Source organism: Hirundo rustica, chromosome 1, assembly GCF_015227805.2.
Source record: "Hirundo rustica isolate bHirRus1 chromosome 1, bHirRus1.pri.v3, whole genome shotgun sequence".
NCBI lineage: Eukaryota > Metazoa > Chordata > Aves > Passeriformes > Hirundinidae > Hirundo > Hirundo rustica.
In genome coordinates, this window is record NC_053450.1 from 7,995,666 (window position 1) to 8,015,631 (window position 19,966).

Below are 19,966 nucleotides of genomic sequence, written 5' to 3' on the forward strand. Positions count from 1 at the left end.
TATAGGCTCTGAAAATAATATTTTTGTCATGAGAAATCAGGTAAGTCGACATTAACTATTCAAGATCTTGGTGGTTTTGTTTGTACTTGGAGGAAACCATTTCACCTGTGCTATTAATGCTCAGTGGAAATGTAGGAAACTAAATGTTTTGGGGTTTTTTATTAAATGTATGTTTATTGCATTTTATTGCATTCTCACACAAATAAATCTGGCCTTAAAATGGAATTGTATCAATGTAATGAAGTGTGCAGTTGTAACATGGGCATATTTTCACATTAACTTGAAATATTTCTTTAGATTTGGTGGATGATGGTGTGCTTAAAATGAGACATGACCTTTAGATGTTGCAACTGAATGAAGGTAAGGAAATTCGTACTCAAGGACTTTTTTATTTCTTTGTCCTCTTAATTTGTGTTCTGCTCTGTTAAGCATGAAGATATGAGGAAACTGCTTGATATTGGAGTACACTACGTTTGTACAGGGAAAATGAAAACAATTCAAACTTCATGGTTTCCTGCCACATTAAAAGGAGTTCTACTGAAGCGTAGCTAATAAAGACGTCGGTTTAAGATTGCTGTTAACCCAGAGTAACAGAGAAGAATTTAATAAGAGGTCTTCATGCGTGTATAAAAGTAATTTGAACTAGATTAAAATCTCCAATTCAGCAGTTCAGGGAACTCTGGATCTACAGTTCTAAATAAAATAAATTCTACTAATACCATTCAGCTTAAAATAAACAGAGTAGGATTGTTATAGCCAGCAGAGGTGAAGGAGAACTTGTAACCAAAGGCTTGACCCCCAGTCTTTATCAGATAAATGTCTGGAAGGAAATTTTCTCTGAGTCAGTTTGTGGGATTTGTCTTCCTGCTCAGGGCTGTGAGGCACCTGTTCCTTCAGTGCCTGTGAATCTCAGTATAGTTCGAAATGGAAATGGTGATTTTGATCTGGAGGACAATGAGGGTTTCATATTTGCAATCTGGACATGTATTTCAGTCATCGCAGTGGAGTAACTTCAAGAGAGATACAGTTGCAAAGTAATAAAGATTTGTCCCTTATAAACAAAAATTGGATATCGAATAACCAGAGTAACGTAAATGTGACGTGTCTTGCAAGTGTTAATATTACTAATATTCACATTGCTGAGAGATATTTCAGGTATTTCAGTTCTAAGAGTAGTTGTCACACATGGTTTTGAAGGTTTGTTGGATAGCATAAATTTCAGAGTTAATGCTGGAAAAAGATTTTGGGAAGCAGCTAAAAGCTAACGCTTCAAATTTAAATCAAAATCTCTACCAAATAAAGAACAAGAGTATTCCATTTTGGAGTGATATTCCTAGAATTATGATTTATCTGCAATTTCTCTTTAAGCATTTTGTGCTGGTCAGGGAACACACCAGTGCTAAATCTGGCATTCAGGCAAAACAAGCTCTCTCACGAATGGAGGATTTTCCATCGTTTTATTCCAACAATACTCAGTATTTCTTTGCTAGAAGTAGAACAGGTTTTGTCTTACAGTGATCCATCCTTCCAGGTTATGTTTGCCTGTTGTCCTTATTATTAGATGTTTTGCTTGGTTGAGTCTGTAGTGTGATTTGGCCAGGTTAATGCTTTCTCTGAATTTCTGCTGGAAATCAGCACTGCGTGTGGAGAAAGTTGTGCGTGTTGATTAGCACAGAGGAGCAGCTCAGTGGGGAGGACAGCAGGGAACTGACAATTCAGGCAAGGAAGCTTCACCCAGTGTGTGGGGAATGCTTCCAAGCACAATTTATCTTGCTCTATTCTGTTTGCATTTTTATACCTTTTCTGTGTCTCCTAAAATAGATGATCCCTTCACGTGTCAATCCTCTTGCCGCTTCTCTGTCTTTCAGGAATGTGGTCTCTCTAGACCCTGTTCTTACTTGCTACACTAAGTCCTCTGTCAAATGATTTTCCCTTGTCCTACTGTCATGAGCAACTCTGGCCAGTTTAAAAAATCAGTACTAAGTTAGATCTCTGATAGGAAATTATCTGCTATCTACCCTTTTACTTATGAACAGTTGTGCTTTCACAATAGTCTGTGAAATGCACTTACCAAGGATTTCAGCGTTAGTATGATCCACTGGTGACCCAGGAGAGCCCATATTCCTCAAGGCAAGTCCTGGAAATCAAGTTTCCTCACAGTGAATGAACACTGGCCACTGATCTGTAGGGACAGACTGAAAATGGGGCAGGGCATGCCCTCTTCTCCCCACCTCCTAGATTTGGGTCTTTCACCCACCATGCAGCCAAAATCCTGCAAAGGGCAGAGGTGTGGGGTCTTTGACCAGTCAGGACTGCAGAGCTGACCAGCCTTGCACCTCAGGGACAGCTCAGTGGCAGCACTTCTGCTGTGTCTCCTGCTGATGTCTCTTGGATTGCTGTGCACAGGAACAGCACTGGCTGTGCAGCCTGGTCACTCCTGTGTGCATGGAACAGATCATGGGGAACGTGCTCAGAGGCTCTGTGGGCCATCAACACTGAACGATCATCACAAAGCACAGCCCATCCCAATGCAGATTTTGCAGAGCTAAGGTGACACTCCTCATAGCACAATAAAAATTCACAAAGTCCTTTTAACAAAGGAGCGAATCACCCCACTTCTCACCTCAAACAAAGATACAACCCAATAGTTATTTAATAGGAGACTTGATTACCTAGATGTGACAGCCACCACAGACCCCTGCTCCAAGTTACATGTAGTTACAATCCTCCCTTTTATGTGATCATTTAACTCTCCACCTCCCAAAGCCCGCTCTCCCCAACAGCCAACTCTCTGCAGCTTTGCAAAGCACCAGTTCCTCATACTCAGCTCCACTGAGGAGCATCTCTCACTCACTCCTCTCTACTTCATTGAACCAAACCAAAGACAACAAAAAACCGATCAGAATCCAGAGGCAGGGATTGGTTTTATACCTATCTCCGTGCAGACTACACCTCCACTGCTTCCATCACATCAGCTAACACGCAGCCCTCCCCTAATTACAGAGCCCACAGATCCATTAAAAAAAAGCTGTTAAAAGTCTCAGGAAGCTTCATTACACTGGAGTGAAAGCAGGGATAGCCTTGGCAGGAGTCAAGTGACACAATGCTCAGCCCTCGTCAAGGCCTCTCTTGCCAGCCCAGTGGCTGTGGAGCCGTGCCGAAATGAGCACTGCCCCAAACCCTCCCTGGCTCGTGTGGCCGTGCTGAGCAAAGGGCTTGGGCTGCGCTCTGCTGCAGGGTCAGGCGGTACCGCGCGCCGAGGAGCACGGCGGTGCAGGAAGGAGGGACCCTTGTGTGCAGTACCCAAGAAGAGCGTATTCCCAGATGGGAGGCAGGGACAAGAGCCAGAGAGCACCGACAAACACGGGTTTTTAAGTGTAGGAGGAGCAGGGGATGGTCACCAAACATCAACCACTGGGGATTGCAAGGAAGAGGAGCACAAGCCAGAGAAAGAAAGAGCTACAACCAATAAAAGTGCACGAGGGGAGGGAACAGTCTATACTAGGGCTTCGAAGACTGAGGGATTGACATGGAACATTCTAGAAGAATAGGAGGGGCCAGGGGAGGATTGGCAGTCCCAAAGGAGGAGGGAAGGGCTGGTAGAGGGTAGATGGACAGCTCAGCAGGTGTGGCTAAGGGAAGGATCTGGAATAAGGGTACAGTCAGGCACAAGATTGACATGGGGTTGGGCATGGTTCAGGGCAGGAGGGAACAATGTGTAAAAGGGGAAACCCAAAAGAGTAAAAGCAATATAGGGAATTTAAATTGGACATTCAAACACATCACCACATCAGGCCCTGTGATTTTCATGATAACAACATTTTCATGGTCTGTAGTCTATCAGTTTGCCAGATCTCAAATATTGTTGCAAGAAAAACCAGGTTTAGGATTTTTGGTGCTAGACTTGTTCATGGGATACTGGATTCTGTCCGTGCATAATTACTCCACAGAGAGGTGATGGAGTATGAAGTATGGGAAAGAGATTTGGCCAACACTTTCTACCTCAGTCCTTTTCTTCTGCACAGGCTGTGCAGAAACTGTGGATAAATCCAGGCTTGGGACTGAGTAAAAAGGTTTGGGCATATGGACTGAATAGTAAGATGAACTGCTTGAACGCTCTCAGAGCTTTGCTTGAATTAGCAGAGCTGGCACTTAACACTTTTGACTCATCAGACCAACAAATACAGACATTTCCAACACAGAAATAATTAGAATTGTTTCACCATCCCAAGGAAGTCTCTTTAGCGCCACTAAATACAAATAAGCCATTTTTTGAATGTGTTAATCCTCTAGTGACTTCAATATGAAAAATATTTCAAATATGATGATAAAACAGTAAACAATCAAGCAGTATCTTCAAGATAATGATTTGCTGCATACTTGCAAGATTAGCTGCTCCAAGAGGATATTAAAAAATTTTGGGGCTTTTTTTTTTTTTCTTATTTTCATATAGTCCCTCATTTTCTGACAACTACAGAGTTATTTGACATGTTCTGATATTGCAAAAAAAAAAGGGAGAAACATGAAAAGAAACTTTTTTTTTTTTTTCCCCTCCCTAATCACATCTAATTAAGTCTTTGAAACCTGGAAAGCAGCTCGTGGTCTGAAAGGCAGAACATTGTTAATCATTACCAAGCAGTTAGTCAAGGCAGCACAGGTCAAAACCTGGTGATAATAACTACAGAAATACAAGACTAGGAATGATCAGAAAAGCAACATTTCTGTGGAAGAGAACCTCAGTTGACGTTTCTGGTTTGAAACTAAACATAAGCAATTTTTTTCTTGTTTTAACAGAAAGGCTTCAGGCACTTGTGTCAGGCTCCTTTTAGGCACAGCTCATCCTGCTAGAGAAGAGGGTTGTGTTGACAGCCTTACCAAGTCCCTAGAATAGTTAGGTAAGACTCAAAAATCGAGACGCACATGGTAAATTCACAGCACCCACAGGCACAGAGGAAACACTGGTTGTAGGATCTCTGTTTCTTTGTCATTTCCAACACCAAGCTTTCTCTGCATCACAGAAATCTATAAGTCTCCTGTGGTCAAGCCTTTCTGGGATGAGGGCTGGACAAAATCGCTCAATGCTAAAAATGTTACCATCCCCAAAAAAGCATTTCTCTCTCCTAGACCAGCCAAACCTGCTGAAGTCAGCCTCCATAATGCAGGGGTTCTGGCATGTGGCAGCGAAGATGAGCCTGGGGTTTCTATGTCTCTTTCTGGTTTTCAGCACAGGTAAGGACAATGGTGCTCCCCAGGGAATAACCCAGTTGCCTCTTTCCCAGCTGCTGCCATAGCCCCATCCGCACATCTGTGGCAGGTTTGGCTCTTTCACCCTGTGTAGGGACTGGTGGGCTGGAGCTGCAGGGCTGGTGCCATTCAGAAGAGCAGACCTGTGGATGCCATGCCGAGAATCTGGAATCAGAAAGTTTTTAGGGAAAGAAAGAAGGGTTAGAAGAGCTCCTACCACCTAGATTACCAATCCAAATTTAGCTCTGATGAATTGAATGTTGTTAATACAGCTGATTAACACCACATCATAATTTATAAGCCCTGGTTTATGCACTTTCTACTGGGCATTTCTCCTTTATAAACATATATAAAGAGGAACTTGGATGGGCTGGGGAGCTGAAGCTTCTTAGGAAGATGGCAAATTAGCATTTTCTAGCACTGACTTCTTTGGAGAGCCTTTTGGATTACTCTTAGGAGTACTCAGCTCTCCTCTGGTGGGATGAAAAAACCTAAATCTCAAACACTTATCTTCAACTTGTCCTGCAGTCTCTCATTTGCTGCTGTGCACAACAGCTGGTCATCAAGGGAATCCCAGAAACCCAGTCCAATCTTCTGAGCCCAGTTTCAGCCCATTCCCCATGCAACACACCACTTGAGGACAGTCCTCAATTGCATGAGTGCTCTGAATCACAAATATGCACAGAGAAAGGAAAATTCATTTTGATTTAGCCTTATTTTACCCTGTACCTTGCAGCAAACTCTGTGTACAAGCCTAGTAAATACCTCTATAAATATTTTCTATTATATTTTTATGTTGATTATTGAGGGGCAAACTCAAGAGTCTCAGTCTCTTTCTTCACCTTTCAGCTTCGTGCATAAGAAAAGAAAATAAGAAAGAGAAGCAAGTGGCAGTGCTGGCTACTGCAGGTAACAGGCAGCACATCAGGAGCCCCAGCGTCGGGTGTTAATGGCAGTGGGAGGTGCTGTGTTGGGCATGGAGGTGGCAGCACATGGCCCCTGCTCCTGCAGGGTCTGTGAGCCCCAGCCAACTCCTGCTGCAAGGCCACCCCACCCCATCCAGTCCCTGGTCAGGTTAACAGCTGTCCTTCCCAAAATCTACTCCTCCTCTCTTTCCTTTCTCTCCTTTCCAGCTCATCATTCCATTTGTTTTTCCTTTTCTCTCTTCTATGCTGTGGGCAAGCGCTGCTTTCGGCCCTGGGGTGCAGCTTGGCTTCAAATTAGTTATAAATAATACTGATGTCACTGGAAAATTGCATTTCTCCCCAAATTCAATTTTGTTTTCATTTCAGCTTTCTGTGCTGCTTTTTCCATCCTGCCCTGTTCTTCCTCTCTCTGTCATGCTCACACACCTTCCTCCCTCACACAGACACTGCACTGCTCTGCTTCAGCATGACTTTGTGGGAGGGAAGCAAAAAAAAATCTTTGAAATTTTTGACTTGGGAAAAACAAATAAGCAACATCAACAGAAATAAAACATGTTAAGATAAAAAGTGTGATTTGTCTACAGCAAAATTATTCTCTTGTAGCAAGCAGTATAGCCATGGATGTAGCTGAAAAACAAAAATCTGTATTTTCATGTAGGTTTGGGGAAGGAGGAACATTTCCTGGGCACTTTCTCTGCCTATTGTGACCAGCGTGGTGAGATCTGCTGCTCTGTTGGCAGCAAACACCCATCGCCCAGCAGGAGAGGGCACCAGCACACCAGGGTTGGCTGGGTCCGGCAGCTGCTCAAGGGCAGGGTCAAGGGCACAGCTGGCGGACCTGAATTTTGGCCCACCATTCTACTGTTGCTATATCTTGCTATTTTCTAGACTCACCTCCATGGTCCTGGAATTTTATTTTCGCATCAGTGTTTTTTTGGTGCACCCACTACATAATCTGTTCATTTTGGTTTTCCCGTTCTGGCAGATTTCTAGCACATATAAGCAGGGGAAGCACAGCTGTTTCCTTGTGCCCTCATGCACTCCTTTTCTTTCAGAGCTGCCTGCAAAGTCCCTGGACCTGGCTGCTATTAACCTGACAGAGCTGGTGAATGGGATGCTGAGCACTGCGCTCAGAGGTAATGGGACACGGCTGGGCAGGTCCCAACTGCCAGCCCAGCAGTGCAGGAGAAAAGGCACTACAAGTGTTAGCAGGAGAAGCTGTAAACATGTGCTGTCAGCCTCCAGATTTCCTTCTGGGAGCATGTTACCTTCATTCATTTATAATGCAGATGGCTGTCTGCTCCAGAGAACTTGGAAATTACTGTGGGTTTTTATATAGACACAATATAATTACTTGCGGGATGCCTTTCAAAAGCACTTTCTAATCCATTTCAATTAAAAAAAAAAAACAAAATAAAAATGAAGAAGCAATACACATGATCTTTCCTTCAGTGGTAATGAGAACAGACTCAGTGTGAGGCAGCTGTTTTATACTGGCACCTCGGGAATCTTTCAGACACTAAATGAGCAGAGTCAAAACATGCTGTTCTCACAATTTGTTCCAAGCACTAATAACATGGACCTGTGTTTCTGCAGGTACCAAGAAACTCTTCTCTTTGCTGAGTGTCACCTCTTACAGCTCATTCGCCTTCCACAAAGTGTCAGTCACCATTTATAACAGTGAGTGTTGATGCTTTGCTCAGCTCTGGAGCAGTTTCTCTCCCACAGCCTGTGCAACAACACACTGACTTTTTTTTTTCTCTGTCTCTCCCTCCAGTCTCTAACTCAAAAAATATTGACCCCGGCAAGTTCCCTCTGCACTACTGCTACTGTTTGAATAATGTGACAAATGACTTGACAGGTGGGTACATGAAAGAGATTGGCAATTGCATCTGCTTAAGCTGAATTATTGCCTTTGGAGCTGAAGGCTGTAGTCTGAATTCTGCAGACTTCACCCTTACGATTACCACCACAGAGGTCAGCAGCTGTAACTCAGGATGAGTGGCTGCTCTAACTCCATGACCTCAGTCTCAGGTGGCTGCACCCAACCAGCCAGTCTGGGATGGAGCCATCACTCAAGTGACTGGCGTGGTTTGACTGGCAAAAGGCCTCCCTTTCCTCCTTGGAATGCAAATTGCAGCACAGGAGACAACCAGCAATATATGATACATCACCTTGGCCCCTTTTCCTCTCCTGAGATAACCCACAGGAGATGAACAAGGGCTTCTCTCCACCAATGGGCTCCAGCACCATCAATGAGCCCAAGAGAAATGAAAAACAAGGACTAACATCTTCACAGAACTGTTAACAGACTACAAAATACTGTAGGGCAAACCCTTCACCCGAAATCCTCATTCACACCCCTGATTTCACAGAATGTAACATTTCAGGATGCATCTGAGTGTTTGGATTCTATGACTGGTTAATGTAAGGCATCAAGAGTAGATCAGCAGCTACAGACCAGACTCCAAACCCTCTATGCCACACGTGGTGACCCTGCACAAGCCACAGTAGCTTTCATGGCTTTCTCTAGACCCACACATCTCACAAGCCATTATGGAGAATTAGCCAGTTCACCTTGGAGAATGACAGAGAAATTAATCTTTCTCATGCAATTCCAGAATATCTTGGGAATTGGAGTATTATCCAAAGCAGTAAAAATTCAGGGCTCGGGTCTGTCACTTCCTAAGTGACCTTTTACTACTAGGAAGTACCACCACAACACCACAACACCACCAGCAATTTCTTGGGTTGACATCTGAATCATCAGTATGTCTGAAGCAGACCCCAGAGCAAATAATCCAATGCCTGTTGGAAGGTCCTACACAGCAGACAGGCAATTACAGCAGGCAAAGCCTGCAGGCTTTAGATCTCCCACTATATTGAAGCAGACTAAGTAGAACATAACTTTAAAATGTTCTCTTGAACAGATAAATTCCATTTATATTTGCTTTTAGACACACTGATGTCGTTTTGGATGTCATCTTTGAAATATACTTCTGAAAGTATTCTCGTGGTTTCCTCAGTCCAATTCCAGCAAAATATTTTAACTTTTAAAATATTTTAAACTTTGTCATGTATGAGCATATATCTAAAATATCATCACATATAAAAGAGAACTTTTGACTTGGCATGTACATGATAGGATATGTGTTTTCAATAATAAACTTTCTCTATTTGTTGTCTAGATTTTACAGCACTACTTGTGGATATCATTGGAAACTCCACCAGTTATCTCACAGAAATTTTCAAATCCACTTCTATTCTCTCAGGTTTGCATTTCCTTTCAATATTCATCATTGTCTTATCTGTCTCATTTATTCCTGGAATGAAAACAACTATAAAAATGTGGATAAAAGCCTATTGCCCTTACTCAACAGCATTTTACCTGCAACACATGGAACAAGATACTTATATAATGTGTATGTGTGTAATACAGAGATGTACATGTTTCTATGAGCAGTTATGTTGTATAATGTTTTATAATTAATTGCTAAAAACTGATAGATTTGAGAATTAATATTGTATACTGACATTTTAAGCAATTCTGATTAGAGATTAAGAGAATAAGAGAACAGAGAATAAGTATGGGATATTTTATTTGAAGATAATTTTTTTCCATATAAAAACACTTGTAACTTAGAATTTTATTTAGATAGAAACTTTTTCCCTGAAGATATTAACATTTGGATTTGATGCTGGTCTGAGTTTTTGTCAAAAATTAAATCAGAAGGAACATAATTGTTCAGCTGTCATAGCCAAATGCCATTTTTTACTTGTGTTTTGAAGATAATACCATGTAAGGAAATCTGGTAACAATGTTCTCTTTTATGGTTTTTTGCCTTTCAGTGCGTCAGAGCAATGACTCTGATTGTATTTACATCTGTGTGATGGCAGGACAGACAGGTAAAAGTTAGAATCATTCCACCCAAAAATATTGCCCTGGTTTTCCTCAGTGATGATATATTCTGGAAACATGCCTTTCTTGATATTTTTAAGCATTTCTATTTGCAGGGAATAATCTGTCTGATTTTTTGGAAATACTAGAAAAGTCTCCTATAATTAATTACACATTTTCCAGTAACACATCATCTGACCTGGGTAAGTACATCCTAGGAATAAAAGGAAACAGGAATCAGAGAAAAATCATGTCTAGATAGCTCTTGCAATGAGTACTCCATCCTCATTACTACTACTACAAATATTATTTTATTTTTTATTATTGCTTATATATTTTCATAGTAATATGTATTTGATTATAATTAGAAAAATATTTTATATTGTTGAAAATGTAATACAATAATTATATCATAAATGTAAATAAATTTTACAAACTTATAAATTATTTGTTAGTAGGCTTTTTGGTGGAGGAACAAACAAAACTTGCTGGGATGAGAGCTTCTACAGAATTCAGCGTTGGGCTGGGGAGGGTTTCTAGTGCTCCTAAATCTAACTGGGCGCCTTCCATAGTTCTCAGCGCAAATTACCTCCTACCTTTACATGGGTTACCCTCAGAGTGGCGGTGAATGCATTCGTTCATTGTCCTGCGTGGTTCCTCCACCCAAAACTCCTTTGGCAGTTTGAGCTGCTCTTCAGGTGCTCACCTTTCACTGTTACCCATCACTATCTCCCATTTTCAATGACAGATTAATGCAGGCAGACTGAAATCAGTGGCAAGTTGTGTGTGCTGAAAGCTGTGGGACACTTCCCTCCTTTTAAAAATAAACAAAAAATATGCCACTTGGCCAAAACCTCCCTTAATTAGAAACAACAGCTGTTTCTATGGTAGCAGAATCTGATTTCTTTCCTTTTTGTCACACAATATGTAGTGGATAGTGAGTGCTCTAACCTTGTCTTCTCATACCTCGAAGACCTAGATTCAATTTTCTCAAGTTCCATGAAATTGCAGGAAGACTCAAACAAGACACTGGATTCATCAGCGGAATATGTCTGGACATATAAATGTGAGCAAATACTGTCAGACCTAAATTTGTGTTCCCTTTGATTAATGTCTTGACAAGTGATCATGTATGTTTGCTGTGCAGTTAACCGTGATGTTAACTCCAAAAAAAGGGTAGCATGAAATTTCTCTGAATCAACAGATGATGTCAGTGATGCATTGAAGAACTGGAGGATAGAAAAACTTCTGTGAAAATCCATTTTATTAGAAAAAATAAGTTTTCTAAAGAGACAGAGAAGAAGAGAAAAACTGGTTGCCAGTTTCAGGCCAAAAAATAAGATTATTTAAACTATTTCCTCCTATTTTCTATGGTAATTTCTTTTCTGTATTATTCTCTATCTATTTATTTATATGACATTCAGTTGTACCTGAGCATTTCATAGACTTTAGTACGTTTAACTTTGCTATGGGGTTACAAGATAGAAAAGTGCTGATCTGCTCCATTTTGAAAGTCCAAAACCAAGGCTTTGCACCTGCTCGCTTGTAGTAGAAATTGATAGAAATTCCAACGTTGACTTCATACCTCCTTGTCACTGCAGCTGCAACTTTTTCCTAAAAAATGCCTGATTTTCCTGTAGTCAGTCTGCTGTCTTTTATATTGTTTAAAAAATTTCCTCAACCACGTGCAAACCTTTGTCATCCCCTATAGCCACGAGTGTCAGTTCTCAAACTGCAGCATCTGCCCTCCAGTACCTGCCCACTCACCTTCAAACAGACAAGATATTTCTCTCTTTCTGTTGTAGTGAAGCAGTTCAGGAAATTAAGCACAAATTATGTGAAGAAAAACACAAAACCCTGCAGAAAGATTTCAGTTTCTTTTTTTTGTTTATGAAAACTCACACATTAAAACGTTCTCAGTTAAAATTTCAAACATTATTGGAGCTCCCTGTGTTTCCCTATTTAAAATGAAATGGAGAAGTGGCCGCTCAAGTGCCAGAGAAGCTCTCCAGGGGTAGATGGGATTTTCTGGGTGTGTTTTAGGTATTATTCTCCCCCAGTGTGTTGCAGTTGTTGCTGCCATGGGGCACCAGCACCCCCAGTGTGCTGGTGCCCTCTCTGTCTCTTTTGCTTCTCCAGCTACCAGGACCCCTCTCGCCCAGAAAGGGAGGGAAATCCCCACCACCAAGTTCCCACCGTGGCCAAAGACAGCTGGAGCCAAAGGATCGTGGTTTCCATCACCCCATGTGGAGGCTCCCAGGCCCCAAGGCACGGCCAGACCCCCCCTGAGCCCTGGGGGGAGCTTGGCCCCATTGCCAGCCCTGCAGCCCAGCCCCAGTGAGTATGGCCAGGAGCCCTGGAACCTGCCCTACCCCACTGCTGTGGGGTTTGGCCGAGTATCTCTGAGGTGGAGGTTGGAGGGAGACCCACTCTGGGTTACCAGTGAGATGATTATTTTATTGCAGACATGTTAAAATCAGCTGTAGGTTCCATCCTGTAGTTTCTTATCTTTAGGGGAGAAACTTGGTCTTGCTTCCCACAAACACTTCTGCCACTTGGATCTTCCCTCACATTTTGCTCCAAATTTGGTGAGCAGACATGTGAGAAACCAAAACAGAGATGTTTCTTTTGGTGTCCCCTAAACATGCCTTCTTGAAATCCTGCCCTTCCCTAGTCCACAAGCTTTACAAGTTCTAGTGAAGTACAGTTTTCTTCTTCCTGTTTCATCCTGGCATTTTTATATGTCACTGGCAGTACTGGGTGGGGGACTGTGGCTGTTGAGCTGTCTCATACATAGCAATTCTTCTCAGTAGACAGATAAATAATGAAAACCAGGATGTATGTGTCTCTGTTCCCGCAGCTGACATGTCCATGATTTGGATGCAGACAGTGTCTCCACAAGAAGCCGGCAAACTGCTGCCAACAGAGACAGGTAATGATTGATCTGGGATAGCAACAGAGTGTGTCACTTGGCACATTAATGAAATAGGAAGTAATTATAGAAATAGATGACTGATAATGTATTTATGCATCACTGCCTATGTAAGTGTTTATTAATGAACTGTGAGTTCTGGGTTAGGTTTTTATTCTTTTCTGCTGCTCTTTCAATCAACCTGCCTTTTTGTTTTAAGGTGTCAAAGCAATTTCTATTCTTTTCCTTCCCCTTAGATTTGCCTCCCACAGTCCTGTCTACGCCACCTTCCTACAGACCTGGTGTGACACTGAAACTTTACTCAGCAACCAGTAAGTAAATGCACCTTGTGCAACAGAAATAGCAGTATGTTTGAAATTAATGCAGGATAGAAACGTTCCCATGCAGAAAAACATACATGGTTAATTTTTTTGTGACAGTTTATGTATGTGATCTGCCAAAAATGTCCAAGGGACAGCTTCCCATTTATTTGTGAATTGTGCACCACTGCAAATTCAAAATACAGATCGTATAGTGGTGGTAGAATTAACATAGGTACTCTGTGTGGCAATTTTAGACAATTGATTGATTATCAGAGAATTCATTCTTAAAAGTCATTCCAAAAGAAAATATTATGCTTTAAATCTCATTGTAAATAAAATGATGAAACCAGCTCATGCCACATGAAACCTCCAGAACTGTTCTGAATTTGCAGTACTGCAAATTACTCCCTCAGCTAATAAAGGATCATCATCAACTAGATTTTCATGAAAGCTCGGTTCTCATCTGCTTGTGTTTCTGTGTGGTGACTGTCTAAGAGCAGCATAGATGCTGGGTAGTGCAAAGATACCATATCAGCCTAACCTGCAGGGGTGTTCAATATCCTTCAGGCTTGATATTTTATATAAAACCAGAGGAGTCTAAGGAACTAAAATGCTGGCAAATAACTTTGGTTTTCATGGTCATCTTTTTTAGCTCTTATAACACTATTTAATTCTGAAATCAGATTTAGTTTTCTCTCATCTTATTTCTATTTAAAGAGCTCCAAATACCAGAATCCTCCTCTGGTGTGCAACACTATGGACCCTGGAGAACCTAGGATGTTTTGAAAAGGCTGGGAAACATGGATTTCAGTGAGATGGGCAAATTGGAGTCACCAAATGCCTCTGTGAGAAACCACGGTGGCAGAGGCTGACTGCCTGATTCTAGAAGTCATACATTTGGGGAAATAAATTCAACAATGGGATCCCAAAGTAAGAAAGGGCATCTACATTGTTCTGGGGGGTGACTATTCCAGTAATTAATTTCTTAAATCACAGAACTGGGTGCCAGCTAATGAAACATGTAAATGTGCATGTTAGATGGAACAGGGAGGGATATTTTGAGTCTGAACATTCACAGTAACCATAACATTGCTCTTCACTGGCAGCAAAATTTAATCTCAGTGTCACAGGGATGTGATATTGAATTAATAAAAGAGCTGTCTGTTTACTGCAAAAGTTGGTCACTTCACTGCCCCGACAATAATGTGGCAATTTGAAACACAGGGGAGGAACAGGAGCTGTGGTTCTTTGTGGTTCTTGCCTTTTTTGATCTCTTGACTAATTCAATTTCTTAAGAAAAAGGATTCTTAGAAGAGAAAGTTCTGAAATAAATTCCTATTTTTAATTATCTTTATGAACTTATGCACTGAACACAAAAAAAACTTTTCACTGTAGAAATTTATTACAGAAGAGGCGTAAAACATTACTATGAATGGGTGAAAATTTAAATTTTAATGATATGAGGGCAATATATTATGCCCTCATAATTAAATCTCTAATCAAAAAAATTGAATAGAAAACTAATTGAAAAATAATCTTATCATTAAACAAGTATAGTATTAGGAAAATATAGTGTTAAAGTGATTGTCAAAAATTAAACCCAAATCAATTTCCTTCACTTTCAGCATTTTTGTTTGACTTCTCTTTCCCAAATAGATGACTCCGAATTGAAATTGCTATTGTTCAATTTGCAGCTAGATAAAACTGAATTTCTCCTGGCAAAACATATGGCTTGAGTAAAGCATTTAACATCTGGTTGGCAGGATAGGAGGACTTACTTTTGTGGAGGTTGAAATTTGTAGGAGGTTGGCCTCCAGCAAGTTTTAATTATTCATCAACTTTATTATTTCTCATCATTTTTAACATTACTTTTCAGGGACAACTTCTATTAAAACCTCATCGCCCCATGCTCTGATGTTTGGTTGTTAACATGGAAAGCGTTTACTTAAGCAAGAAACCATTAATTTTTAATTTACTCCATGCAGGAAAATATCAAGTTGTGTCAAATGCTATTAAGTGGACAAAGCCTCATGACATTTCTGTCAAATTGCTGGGGTGAGGAGAAATGGGTCTCCCTCTTTCTTTACTACAGCTGATACTTGTGTAGTGCCTTTGGCACACAGCTGGTTTTCAGAGCAGCCTGCAAGTTTGGGAGCTGCCACTGTCTGTGCCTTACTCCTCACATACCCCTGCCACCTTGGTCAAGCACTGCCAGTAGAGAAAATAGTTTCATAGCAATCTCTTTCAGGTTGGCAGAGCCTTGATATTCCCCCTGCCCAAGAATGCCATTTTATATTAAATTCCTTGTCTGCACTAGATGACTCAAGCTTATTTCAACAGAACTTCATTAGTCCAAATTTAACCTTCATAACCTCTGCTATCACATAACATAGCATTTGCCCAGAGCTATAAAGTGTGTGAGACATGTGAACCTGAAAATGCAATCAGACTGTCTAAGGGGATTATACTCAGCAGGTGAGGTACTTTATCCACACATGGCCAAAACCTGCTGCTAGTTACACAAATGGAAGAAATAGTTGGCAATCACACCACAGCTGCCCTTGCTTTGCCCTTCCTTCCTTCCTTCCTTCCTTCCTTCCTTCCTTCCTTCCTTCCTTCCTTCCTTCCTTCCTTCCTTCCTTCCTTCCTTCCTTCCTTCCTTCCTTCCTTCCTTCCTTCCTTCCTTCCTTCCTTCCTTCCTTCCTTCCTTCCTTCCTTCCTTCCTTCCTTCCTTCCTTCCTTCCTTCCTTCCTTCCTTCCTTCCTTCCTTCCTTCCTTCCTTCCTTCCCAGAACCCCAGGATGGCATTTGCAGGGATATCCCTTATTTGCTGGAGTAGGGAAGACGTTGCTTTGCAGACCATAGCCCAGATAAGGTAGACATTTGGTGGGACAAGCATTTGGATTAGTTCAGAGTTGTGTTTTTTCTCCAGGGTGCCCACAGGCGATGCTCAGAGATCCCCGTGTGACCTTCCCTCCTGTCACTCTCATAGTGCAGAAGATCAACCCCTGTGTGATGGAGCTCTGCAGGTTCTTTCAGCTGTGCCTCTGTGTTGGTCAGAGAAGATATTCCAGAAAGGAAGCCATGAGGTAAAACCTGACACTAGTTTTTCTTTCTCTGCCTCCTTAAAATACTCCTTCAGGCTTTTCTTTTTTTCCCAAATGACTATTTTCAATCACCAGTGATTATTTAGGAGGGTCTGTGGTCACTGGCTGAGACCCAGATGTGCCCCAGTACATCAGTCAGTACCTGATCAGGCTTCAGTATGCTAGATAAGTGAAAAAAAAACCAGCTGCACCTTTCCAAACATCAAATGACATCATTGAGGTTGCAATCTAGCTTTTTATTTCCAAATTTAGTAATAGCAGCATAATATACTGTGCTTATCATGGAATGATAGATTGGTTTGAGAGGAGGGGATCTGAAGTTCCAACTCTGCTGCCATGGGCAGGGACACCTTCCACTGGAACAGGTGACTCCAAGCTCCATCCAACCCGACCTGGAACGCTTCCAGGGATGGGGCATCCACAGTTTCTCTGGGGAACATGTCCCAATGTCTCACCACCCTCACAGCAAAGAATTTCTGCCTAATAGTTAATCTAAACCTCCCCTCTTTCAGCCTGAAGCCATTCCTCCTCATGTCATCACTACATGCCCTTGTCCAAAGTCCCTCTCCTTATGAAAGATAATAAGCCTCTTATCTTTAGCAGCATCTCCTATCTGTAACTACATCTTCAGGTACTGTGTTGAATACTACTCCTGGTTTGTGAAAAATGCAAGTTATGTCTGTGAAAAAGTCAAAAGAGTTGCTTACTCCCACAGTAAGTACATTTTCACTTTATATCTCTACATACCTTATTATGAAGACATAAAGATTTTGTATATCCACTGAATATTTGCTGTTTCATCAGATAGCTATTTTATATCATAATGATTTTTAAAGGATTAAAAAAGTATTATTTTACCTTTGTGCATATTTTAATATTTCCTTGTAAAACCTCTTCTAACTAATATTTTCTTATATTCTTCCAGCATTAAAACAAAAATGCCTTAAAAACATCTGTACATCAGTTTAGAGCACTGAGAAATTTTACTGCAAGTTGGAAGACTGGTGGCAGTTTTAGTTTTCTTTTTGATTTCTCAGTGTAAAAATCAGAAAGCAACGTGTTATTTGCAAATATTTGAAATCAGACAAGCTATTAAGCAGATGTTAACCTAGAAATGTCTTCTCCTCCAAGGCATTGTAAAAATAATGTGTAAAAACAGAGGTATTTTTTACAAGTGATGTAACTGCAATAAAAGCATTGAAAGGCTTTTAAAAATTTTATTTTACAAAGGATATTTACATGGTTGACTAGTAATGCAAATAGTTTCTATTTATTTTATTGACATTTGAGACATAGTAATCAAAATTAACAAATGCAAATAATTTAAAAGCAACCTGAAATACTGAAGGCAAGAATGACTCTCTGGTGTTAAACACATGCAGGTTACGTTCCAAGTCAAAAAATTCCATTACTTTATGTATGGAAGTGCAGTGTCTGTTGCAGATGCCTGTTGTGCAATGTCAACCCAGGAATGACAGGATCTCTTGTGTTTTGAGATATGTTTGTGTGACCCCACCAGGATTCAAAGAAACATGGAATTATAGAATGGTTTGGGTTGGAAGGAACCTTAAACATTATCTACTTCCAAGCCCACTAGATCAGGTTGCTCAGGGCCCCCTCCAATGCAGCTTTCATGTCCTTTATATGCAAGTCTTGTGAACTAAAAATCAGTTCTAAAAAAATGAAAGAATAACCAAATCAATTGCACTATCACATATTTTTCTATGCTGCAGCAACTTTATGCTACAATCTACCCAGAGTGCGTCACCAGCCATTAATATTGCTCTTAAATAAGAAGTTTGTTTGCATTATATCTGCTGCACCTTGATGTTTCGCTGAAGAAAGATGGGTTCAAAGACAAAGCTGAGGAGAAAAGCGGTAATATAAGAAATGCTGACCCCAGGGAGATGTGGGATGCAGTCGTTCTCTTCCAAAACACATTTCACTGTTGTGCTCAATAGCGTGAGAGAAGAATTTCTGTCATGTCAAAGAGCAGGATAGTTTGGAGAAGTACCAATTACAGCAGATATTGAAAGTTAGGCCAATGGAGTAAATAGGGATGTTGATACAGTTAGTATATGCTGGGAATGAGACATGCTGCTATCCAGAAGGACATCAATAAGCTGAAGAAATGGGCCAACAGGAGCTTCATGAAGTTCCAGAAGTGCCGTAACAGGGCCATGGTACTGCCATGCCTTGGCAGAGCTCACCCTGTTGGAGCAGCTCTCAGTCTGTGCCCATTGCCTTTTGTCATGTCACTGGACACCACTGGGCAGAGGCTGGCCCTGTCCCCTTTGCACCCACCCCTCAGGTGTTTACTGGGTTGATGAGGTCCCCCTAAGACTCCTCTAGTGAAGAGACCCAGCTCTCTTGTCCCCTCCCCATGAGAGATATTCTAGACCCTTCATCATCTCTGTGCCCCTTCTCTGAACTATCTCAAGTTTTTCTGTGTCTGTCCTATGCTGATGAGCCCAGAACTGGACACAGCCCTGCACGTGTGGCCTCAGCAGTGCAGAGCAGAGGGGCAGGACCCCTTCCCTCAGTCTGCAGGCAGCACTTTTCCCAATGCAGCCAACCACATCCTGAGCCTTCTCTGCTGCAAGGGCACACCTCTTGCTTTTCTACTGAGCTGCTTCCCAGCTGTGTAGCCCAGCACACACTGGTGTGTGAGGCTGCACCTCTCCAGGTGCAGGGCTTGGCACTTCTTGTTGAACTTCATGGAGTTCCTGTTGAGGTTCTTCTGGATGGCAGCGTGACCTTTTGAAATGCCAGTCACTAATCCCAGTTCAGTGTCACCTGCCAGCCTGCTGAAGGTCCATTCTGCCCCATCATCCAGATCATTAATGGAGACGCTAAGCAGGGCTGGACCCAGCACTGACTGCTAGAATGCACCTCCAGTCACCGGCTTCCAAAGAGATTTTGTGACACTGGCCACCGCCCTTGGGGTCCCACCAGTCCATTTTTAACCCACCTCCCCAAGCACATCCAGCTCAGGTATCAACAGCTGCTCCACGAGGATCTTAGAGGTGACCATGTCTAAGGCCTTCCTGAAAACCTTGTAGGTCACAAAGGGCCTTTGCTGATGTAAGCATTTTTACAATTCCCAATTGCCAGACTTCTCACTTCTCCATGCTACAATTCAGTGGACAGTTTGTCTCTGTTGATGGACTCTTTGAAGGGTAGCTGTGTCTGACCCTGGCAGAAAGCACACCTTCCTGATGGAAAGCAGCCTTCCCAAAGCTCACTGAATCAATCTTCCCCTGGATTTCTCTCAGCCTTGGATCAGAGCCACTGTGGATAGATTAAAGAAGACTTCCCAGCCCTGAGGAATGCCAGTGTTTAAAGCTGTGTGTGTAAACTCTCACTCGTCTTTCATCGCTGAACACTACCTCTTGCTAAGCTATTAAAGCCATATTCACATACCCAAGAGATTTTGTGAGTGATTAATTACAATGGGATGACTGTTATTTAATTAGAGCGAAGAGTATTAGGGAAAGTTATTAAATGGTGAGGGCACCTGCAGGACAGACTCCTCGGTATAGATCCTTTACATGGCTG

At 41.7% G+C, this 19,966-nt stretch overlaps 1 protein-coding gene across 1 annotated transcript; it reads left to right on the top strand.

Annotated features, from left to right (window-relative positions):
* On the top strand, positions 1–17,607 carry HHLA1 (HHLA1 neighbor of OC90). Its single transcript, XM_040074974.2, has 17 exons — positions 1–40; positions 298–360; positions 5,125–5,229; positions 6,094–6,153; positions 7,226–7,306; positions 7,767–7,850; positions 7,948–8,031; positions 9,359–9,442; positions 10,020–10,076; positions 10,185–10,271; positions 11,042–11,134; positions 12,208–12,405; positions 12,929–13,000; positions 13,237–13,311; positions 16,234–16,390; positions 17,040–17,122; positions 17,334–17,607. Exons 2-17 carry the CDS (start codon positions 342–344, stop codon positions 17,375–17,377), a joined length of 1,383 nt encoding a protein of 460 aa, XP_039930908.1. The 5' UTR covers positions 1–40; positions 298–341; the 3' UTR covers positions 17,378–17,607.
* The last annotated feature ends 2,359 nt before the right edge of the window (positions 17,608–19,966 follow it).

What these genes read in the sequence shown, in the direction of transcription:
- HHLA1 (XM_040074974.2), top strand. An exon ending in GCTGAGCACTGCGCTCAGAG is followed by an intron (nt 7,307 to 7,766) that starts GTAATGGGACAC and finishes GTGTTTCTGCAG; the next exon opens with GTACCAAGAAACTCTTCTCT. An exon ending in TGTGATGGCAGGACAGACAG is followed by an intron (nt 10,077 to 10,184) that starts GTAAAAGTTAGA and finishes TTCTATTTGCAG; the next exon opens with GGAATAATCTGTCTGATTTT.